Below are 9,254 nucleotides of genomic sequence, written 5' to 3'. Positions count from 1 at the left end.
AGACGGGGACCCGAGGGTCACGGCGAGGGGGGGGGGGGGGGGGAGGAGGGCGGAGGCATATGGCACTTGTTAAAAAATACGAGAGAGATGGGAATCTTTCGGGGGGGGGAAAGAAAGTGCTGGAGGGCTCTTAGGGAGAAGTGTGAGGGAATGAAGGAGAGGGAGGGGAACGGAGTGGAGGCGGAGGGGGTGAAAGTAGCGACGAAAAAGTGGAGGGGACACGTGGGGGGGCGTAAACGGGTAGGAGGTGAAGAAAAGGGAGTGAGAGAAGAGGGGAGGCGGGCGAACGTGGGCAACGAGGGAGAGAGAGGGGGGGGGAGAGAAAGTGCTGGAGGGGCTGATATTTTAATGTGATAAATGAGTTGTGACAGTCCGCCTCTAACCCCCTTCCAACCAGCAACGGGAGGAGGAACACAGAAATAGAAAGCATTATGGGTAAAAAAGGGGGACATATACGGCATTATATATGTATATGGAAAGGAGCGTGGCGTGTACTGGAGGGGCGGCGACGGGCGGCGGGGACGTGGGTTCAGGCAAGGAGGACATCGGGGAGACAAGCGTTATGGATGTACAAAAGTGAAGGCGGCGAGTGGGGATGCATACATATAGGCCGGGGAGCGAAGGGGAAGTGGCGCCAAGCCATTTGGGTAAAGGACACGGGAGAAGAGAGGCAGGAGGAGGTGGGGAACGGTGTACTGCACGACTTTTCTCCGAAAATTGAGAAGTAAATGGGAAGTCAATCCCCCGCAGTGGTCGAGGGACGGCTAATTAAGAAGTTGTCGCGGGTTGTTTTTTTTGTCCCCCCCCCCCCCCCCCCCCCCCCCCCTCGGTTCGGGCCAAACTGTGGCAGTGGACTCCAGAGCGAAGAGTCCAGTAGAGACAATGACAGCCACTGTAGCTTCGGTTGGGGAGTGGAAGCCTGGGAGATGACTCATAGGGAGGAATGAAGAGGGGTTGGGGGGGTGGTGGGTGGGGGGGTGGCGCTGCAGAGTTTTTGAAGAACTAAAAGTCAGCAGCGAGAAGAAAACGGGCGTGAGACGCCCCGACGGCTGGAGTCGTCTCGTTTGATCTCGCAGCGCTCCTCTCCTGAGTCAGCATTAACCGCCTCCTCCACTTCTTTATTCTCCTTCTTCCTCTTGATACCCCCCCCCGACTCCCGTTCCCCGACACCTTCCCGTCTTTCCTCCCTTCGCCGCTCGACTCGCCTAATGGCTGCGAGCCACTGGCGTGATCAAAGGTGGTTAATCATGGCGTTCCCACCACCGCCGCTGGAAGGCCTCACTCGTAATCAATTAACCATTAAAGTTCTTATTTTTCTTTTTTGTTTTTCACAAACTCATCCCTGTCTTTTCCCCCCCCCCTTAGTGTGGACGGCGAGATTTTCTCAGGAGCCGGCAGACCAGTCGGTGGTGCGGGGCCAGAGGGTGATCCTGTCCTGCGTCGTCTTCAACTACTCCGGCATTGTGCAGTGGACCAAAGACGGCCTGGCTCTGGCATCGGCGAGACCTCCGGGGTGAGACATCATACAGCCTCCTCGGGGGGGGGGGGGGGGGGGGCGGCCTTCCCGCCGCCGCGTCCCGGCATGTGACTAAGACGGGCTCAGCCGAGCTGAGGCTGATATCTTTGGACTGGAGCTGCTGATGGCCATCGTTTTAATGCCGTCGTCTTTTATAGCTGCCGAAGTTAGATTTTTTTTTTTTTTTTTTTGCCTTTTGCTTGAGAAAACTACAGGAAAGACATAATTGTGACGTTCAATCCGCAATCAAAAAAGAGCCATCGTCCTAAATCCTCCTCGTATCTGTCCGGCAGGCGTCCGTCCTGTCGGATTGACGAAGCCGTTCCGTCTTTTCCCTGCTATTTTTAGCTTTTACCGCAGCCCGGCGAACTCCTGTGGGTCCGTCGCCAGGCTGTGGACTCAGGTGGAGCCGAGGTCTCCAGGTCCAGTCAGCAGCTCCAGACTGTAACCTCCACTGGGGATGAGCAAAACCGCCGTCCACACACACACACACACACACACACACAAACACATGGCTTTTACGGGGGACATTTAACTCCTCTGCATCAAAACCATGTAAAACTGAGGAAAAGCGTGATGCAACGGCGTGTTATTCATGTCGAAGCAGGAGAGTCCAGGTGGTGTTTTGGAAGAGTGTAAAGTAGGCCATGAGGCCGTCGCTACACCACTGTGGCGATCATTCCACTTCTCATATAAGGAAAAGTGAGGATTCATAAAGGAAAAATATGATGCTCCATTGAAAACAGGTCAAATTTGCTTTAACGGACACAATTCACTCGCTTATGAATTCGCCAATTTGTCCCGCCTCTTGTGTTTTTCAAGGATCCTCCAGCGTCAGCGCCACCTTGTTGTTTGTTTGTAACCGTCTAATGCAGTGTTTTTCAACCTTTTTTGAGCCAAGGCATAGCTTTTTGTTTGGAAAAATCTGGAGGCACACCACCACCACCCGAAAATGTTAAAATGTGAAACTCTGTAGCCTCTATTAACAATATAAAGTCATTCTCATCAAAGTTTTATCAACAGGAATCAAATAAATACAGAAAAAAAGTATTTCCAAATTTCTTTTTTTTAATTTTTACTCACTCAGTGTGAAACCTGGACCTGATGGATGAAGAGCTGAGATCCTGGTTCACATTCTTCCTTTTTCAAAAACTTCTCCATCACTGTCACTGACACAGTACTTTGATACAAGATGGCAGCAGGAGGTGGAGATTAACCACACTGACGTCTGTCAGTTTCGATTTCACCGGCAAAGTTCTGTGCTGCCATCTAGTGGCGAAGAGTATTTATACATGATTACTCTGCAACACACTGCTCTCACAGCTGACAGCGGCTGTGAGAACAAATGTTTTTTTTTTTTGAAAAAAATGTGAAATTGGATCATTTCCCACGGCTCACCTGACTAGATCTCGCGGAAACACCAGTGTGCCGCGGCGCAGTGGTTGAAAAACACTGGTCGAATGCGTGCTGACAAAACGTTTAAAACATTTTAGGTGCTGAGTGAGCGGAGCGTGTCAGCCCAGGAGAAAAAAAACAAACAAACCAAAAAAAAAACAAACGTAGGGGCGTCACGTCACCACCTCCGACAACCGACTGGCTAATAATGTGGGCCCTTTTATTCGGGGGGGGGGGGGGACTCGGCGATTTTTCCGCTTTGATTTTTTTTTTGCGTGACACTGACAAAACTTGAGGGGGAGTGATGCGTCTCATCGCCGGGTTCTACAGCATTTGCAGAATTGCACTGATTGTCCCGGAGGGGTTATTGCCGGGGCTGCGCAATTACTGGTGAAAACAAGTGGGCATATTTATAACTGATGGGTCCAGAGGCGGACAGCAGCCCGTGTGTCACGCTGCCGTTCGCTTCGCTGTTTTTCCGAGAGCCTTTTTCTTTTCTTTTTTTGTTTGTATCTTCTATCAAAACTCCTTTTTTTCTGACTCTCGCTTCGCCAATTGTTCCCATTTCCTTCCCTTTACGTCTTCCCACCGCCGCGTCCCGTGACTTTGGATCTCCTCTCCCCTCCTCTCGTCTGTCATGCAACTCCTCTGTGACCTCTTCATCACAGATCCCTCGTTCTCTCCCCGCTCGTGTTCCTCTTTTAACTCGCCGAGCTCGTCTCTCCTCTCACACACACTCAGTCAGTCCTCCCTCGTGTCCCTTCCTTCCCTTCCTCCTGCCTGTCCTTGTCCGTCCCTTCTCTGCCTCCCATCTTTCCTGTTATATTATTACCGTCATTTATTTTCTGAATCAAACCAAGGCTTCTAAAAAAGAAAAAAAAAAAAGGGGGACATGTGAATGAACACTGGCCAGTTCATGCTTACATACACTGTGTGTGTTGTTCGTGTGTGAGGCTCTGCCCCCCCCCCCCCCCCCCCCTTCCTCCTCTTCACCCACCCACTCTTCTTCCCTGGGCTTTTCATACGCCTTCTCGCCCTCGACATTTCACATGCAAATGCACGTACGTATAAGCAGGGCACACACACACACACACACACGCATTGCACAAGTTGCATGCGGAGAAGAGCAAGGACGCGCAAGGTTGGCCGGGCGAGCGGCGGAAAAGCGCAGCTCGGAGGGCCGCACATGTGCACGTCAGCGGAGGGGAAGCGTCGCATGTGATCCGCGTCTGGGCAGCGGACATGAATTCTGCACCACCGAGTGGATTTTGAGTCCTCTAAAACGCCGCTGTCATAATGCATTCATCGTTTCCCCCCCCCCCCTCCCCCTGCCCGCTGATAAAGGAGAGCGTGGCTGCCACCTAATGGTGAGAACGCCAGGCAGCGGACACACCGCTGGGGGTGTGTGTGTGTGGGGGAGGGTGGAAGGGAAAGATGAGGATTGGGACGACTGTGTTGGGTGCAGATCATGCAAACGTGCGAACGTCCGGTCAAGCGTTTGTTTATGTGCGTATCGGTGGCGTCGCCGTCCTTCAGGCCGAAGCGGCGTCGCTTTACGCCTGACAGAGATCTGATCTGCTGCAACCAAGCTGCGTGGAGTTGTTGTGTGTGTGTATCGTCCCCCCCCCCTCCACCGGTGTGTGACTTACCCAAAGTTTCGAACAGTAAAGATCAAGACATTTTAGAAGGCAGCGATTTATCGTCTCAAGTCGACAGTTTTCCATATAAAAAAAAAAACAAGAAACAGACAAACTAGTAAATCCACATTTCACTCCATGTGTATGATGGCCCGCAAGCCAATAAAGGTTTAAGGAAACTTTAACTGCGGTCATATAATAAATGCGATATTTATTAGTATGGAGCAGGAATGAGCTCATTGTTTGAAATATTTCACACGTTCGTAGCGGCACAAGCATTTCTTCCAGGGCGATTCTTTTATCTCCTCCCACAGAACTTAATAATGAGGGAAAAAAGTGTCTTAAAGAGTCTTTAAAGGCTTGTTAGCGTCACTATTATTAGCACTGGCGTACAAACGCCAAGGTGTTCTGTGTCTCTGTGATGTGACTGTCCAGAAATTCCAAAGTGAAAAAGGGCGATTGGAGTTTAACTCGTCCTACTTGTGTTTGTGTGTGTGTGTGTGTTGCAGCCTGGCCCAGGTACCGCGTGCTCCGGGTGCAGGAGTTGGGTCAGTACAACCTGGAGATCCTGTCGGCGGATCTGTCCGATGACTCCCTGTACGAGTGTCAGGCCCCGGACGCCGCCCTGAGGTCCAGGAGGGCCAAACTCACCGTCCTCAGTACGTCCACACACACACACACACACACACACATCTCTGTCACATATGTGTGTGTGTTCCTAACCGTGCCCTCTCGCCTGCTCTCAGTCCCCCCAGATGAGCCGGTGATCGACGGGGGTCCGGAGGTGCTGCTGAACGCCGGGGAATCTTACAACCTGAGCTGCGTGTCCCGAGGGGCCAAACCGCCTTCTACGATCGAGTGGCTTAAAGACGGCCTGCCCATCGACGGGGCTGCCAGCGCCACCGTAAGCCTCAGAACAACAAACAACCACACGCATTCGCGAGCGCCGCCCCGGGTTTTCCGAACCTCCCATCTCACCCGCAGGAGGTGCTCTCCGACAGGAAGAGGGTGACCACACGCAGCTACCTGCCTATCCACCCCGTGGACACCGACACCGGGAGGAACTACAGCTGCGTGGCCACCAACCTGGCCGTTCCCGCCGGGAAGAACACCACCGTCACACTCAACGTGCACCGTGAGCTCCGTCCCGCCAAAATAAAGTCGAGCCGAGTCAGTCGAACGGGGACTGACACGGTCGACAAAAACGCTAGGAATATTTAATGTGGTAGTGAAAATGTCTTTTACTGTTGAATTAAAACAGCCAGTAGAGAGAGGATGGAAGAGGGTTCACTGGAAAAACAAAATAAAAAGAAGAAATAAGCTAAAGTTTACGTTAACTTAAAATCCGTGTATTAAATAACAGCATTTTACTTCTAAAAACTCGGTGGACGCTCAGAATCATCAAAACCAAAACAACGATAGTGAAAGGGAACCACTCCTCCACTGAATGCTAATTAGAGTAAAAGTCTGAACATTTTGTTACCCAGTCAGTCACGTAATGCTACTTTGTGCCACAAGTTGGTGTCACGAGTCGATGTTCTGACAGTCGGGCCCAGAGAAAATGAAAACGGGAGCGCCAAACCTCTGGACAGCTGAAGAATAGCGACTCGCTGCTGCCGCCGAGTGCACGAGAGGCTCACGACCTAAATCTTACATCTGGTGTGTTGCAAGGAACGCACTGCTGCCATTTTGCACCGCGCTGTCCTGTAGATCAGTGTTTTTCAACCTTTTTGAGCCAAGGCACACTTGAAAATCTGGAGGCACACCACCAGCCGAAAATGTTAAGATGTGAAACTCTGTAGCCTCTATTAACAATATAAAGTCATTCTCATCAACGTTTTATCAACGGGAATCAAATAAATCCAGAAAAAAAGTATTTCCCAATTTCTTTTTTTTATTTTTAACTCACTCAGTGTGAAACCTGGACCTGATGGATGAACACAGATCCTGGTTCACATTCTTCCTTTTCAAAAGCTTCTCCATCACTGTCCATTACTCCATTACTTTGGTACAAGATGGTCGCAGCCGCAGGAGGCGGTGATTAACGAGACTGACGTCTGTCAGTTTCGCTTTCACCAGCACAGCCTAACGTCTTGTCTCAAAGTTATGTGCTGCCATCTAGTGGCGATGATTACTCTGCAACGCACGCGATGATTACTCTGCAACGCACTGTGTCGGCTGTGAGAGCGAATGTTTTTCAGAAAAAAAATGTGAAATTGGAAAATTTCCCACGGCACACCTGACTAGATCTCGTGGAAACACCAGTGTGCCGCGGTGTAGTGGTTGAAAAACACTGGTGTAGATAGCTGTAATGAAGCTCTCTCTCTCTCTCTCTCTCTCTCTCTCTCTCTCTCTCTCTCTCTCTCTCTCTCTCTCTCTGTCTCTGTCTCTGTCTCTGTCTCTGTCTCCAGATCCACCGACAGTGACCTTGTCCATTGAGCCTCGTTCTGTCCTGGAGGGGGACAGAGTCACCTTCACCTGCCAGGCTCACGCCAACCCCCCCATCATGGGCTACAGGTCTGCTCCCGTCTCCTTCTCGCCAAGCTCTCTTAAAGCCGCGGCGCTGTTTTGTTTTTGTTTTTTTGCCGCCGGGATCTGTGCGGCTTCCCTCCTTTTCGTTTTAAAACAACCGAGCCCCTCTCGTGTTCCCAAAAACCCCCCCCCCCCGCAGGTGGGCGAAGGGCGGCGTGGTGCTCCAGGGCGCCCGGGAGAGCGTGTTCACCACCAAGGCCGACCACTCCTTCTTCACCGAGCCCGTCTCGTGCCTGGTCTTCAACGCGGTGGGGAAAACCAACGTCAGCATCCTGGTGGACGTCCACTGTGAGTCACCCCGGGGACCGAGAACACGCCACCTCCTCCTCCTCCTCCTCCTCCTCCTCCTCCTCCTCCTCCCGGGCGGCTTCTCCCCTTTTAGACCTGCCGCATTACTACTCAAACACAACAAACGACACGCACCCTTCTCTCTCCCCCCAGTCGGCCCGATCCTGCTGGTGGAGCCGCAGCCCAAAACCGTGGACGTGGACTCTGACGTCACCCTCAACTGCAAATGGGCTGGGAACCCTCCTCTCACGCTCACCTGGTTCAAAAAGGGTTCAAACATGGTGAGGAGCTGGAAGCCCACGCTTGTTTTCACACTTTCTTTTTTTTTTTTCTCTCTCTACAGGCCACACGCTCTTCTCCTGTGTTTACTAAAGCATCCTGTCATTGAGGAACCGCATTGTGTCTCAACACAGTTTTTATTATTATTATTATTATTCATTCCCTTTGGCGTTTGTTTATTGACACCGCGCTGCATTGTAACGTAGAGATGATTAATAGCAACTGTGGAATACGATATAATCATAAATAGTATGTCAATCAATTAGGCGCGGATGCTTTGAATTCAAAATATCTGTTTTACAAAAACTCTGCAGCACTTTTCAATGATCCCTATGACACCCACAGTCAATTCGATGATAGGGATGTGTGTATAAATACAGTAACGGCTACTTTGGCCTTACTTTGTAAATTATCTTCAACAATTGAAAGGAAAATTACTGTTTTAGTAAAAGGCATTCACCCAAAAAGCAGATTTCCCGCTACCGCCAAAGTTATTAAAACAAGTTCCTTTTTTAAAAATGTTATAAACATGTAATTACTTTTATATTAGGTTGCTTTTTTTCCTTGAGAAAATTGCTATATTTGTTTCCTTTAAACATATTAATTAAACCAAATCAACTTAATACTGAAAGCAAAGTTCACGCTGTTATTTTGAATTAAACGAGGATTTCCTGAAATGCGAAGGCATTTTAAAAACCCAAATGTCTATATAAAGTCTTTAAAGCTAATGAGCACGCCTGCTTAAAATGAGGCTCTTCTCCTGGACGAGTCACATCAGGACGTGCAGCTTTGAGTTTAATAAAAACGAGCCCCTCCAGTCAGTTTGGGTTAAGCGTCACCGGCGTGTTGTCGTCGCGGCAGCCAGAAGCCGGGAACGCGACTCGTAGGTGTGCGTAAACATCACCGCCACTTCCTCTGACTACCGGCTTGTTTTGGTTTCGCACGCAGGCGGCTCGGGTTCGCAGCTCCGAACCGACGACTGATGATTTAAAAAAAAGAAAAAAAAGAAAAATATATACAGTAAATAAGTACAGATATGAATATGTTTTATTATAAGGCTCTGAGATCCAGAGAAATATTGAACTTTAAAGCCACGAGGATGCAGCTATCATTACTGTTACATTTCTGGTCGTTCTCTGAAACTCTGTTAATTATTTGAGTTTGTCTTTGGTGCATTTAGTCACATTCCCACCCTAAAAATGTGTCTTTCAACTCGTGAATATCAATTATTTCTTTTTTGGGGGGATTTTTAAAGGTCTTACGAAAACTGTGTATATTAGAAAACATCAGCATGCTGGGTAACGACTTTAAATGAATATGTGGCGGTTTAATCACGCTTTTCAGGCTAAAAACTACTTTTCTATCAATTGAAATAAATTCAAATAACTTATTTCTCCTCTGCAGGTGCTGAGTAACGGCAACCAGCTGTATCTGAAGTCGGTGAGCCAGGCGGACGCCGGTCAGTACGTGTGCAAAGCCATCGTCCCTCGGATCGGCGTGGGGGAGACGGAGGTCACGCTCACCGTCAACGGTCAGGGAACGTCACACACACACACACACACACACACACACACACACACACACACACACACACACACACACACACA

The 9,254-nt window shown here is 49.7% G+C and overlaps 1 protein-coding gene across 1 annotated transcript in view; it reads left to right on the top strand.

The window, feature by feature from the left end:
- The window catches only part of kirrel1a (kirre like nephrin family adhesion molecule 1a), a 35,651-nt gene that overhangs the window by 16,975 nt on the left and 9,422 nt on the right, over positions 1-9,254 (top strand). The window contains 9 exon segments of the mRNA XM_080519103.1: positions 1,366-1,495; positions 1,497-1,513; positions 5,058-5,207; positions 5,295-5,452; positions 5,533-5,683; positions 6,960-7,065; positions 7,220-7,368; positions 7,522-7,649; positions 9,052-9,178. Coding sequence (XP_080375229.1) covers positions 1,366-1,495; positions 1,497-1,513; positions 5,058-5,207; positions 5,295-5,452; positions 5,533-5,683; positions 6,960-7,065; positions 7,220-7,368; positions 7,522-7,649; positions 9,052-9,178 — 1,116 coding nt within the window.

This window comes from Blennius ocellaris (genome assembly GCF_963422515.1).
Source record: "Blennius ocellaris genome assembly, chromosome: 23".
Classification (NCBI taxonomy): Eukaryota; Metazoa; Chordata; class Actinopteri; order Blenniiformes; family Blenniidae; genus Blennius; species Blennius ocellaris.
The sequence above is the reverse complement of the archived record's forward strand: the minus strand, read 5'-3'. Positions and strand labels throughout refer to the sequence as shown.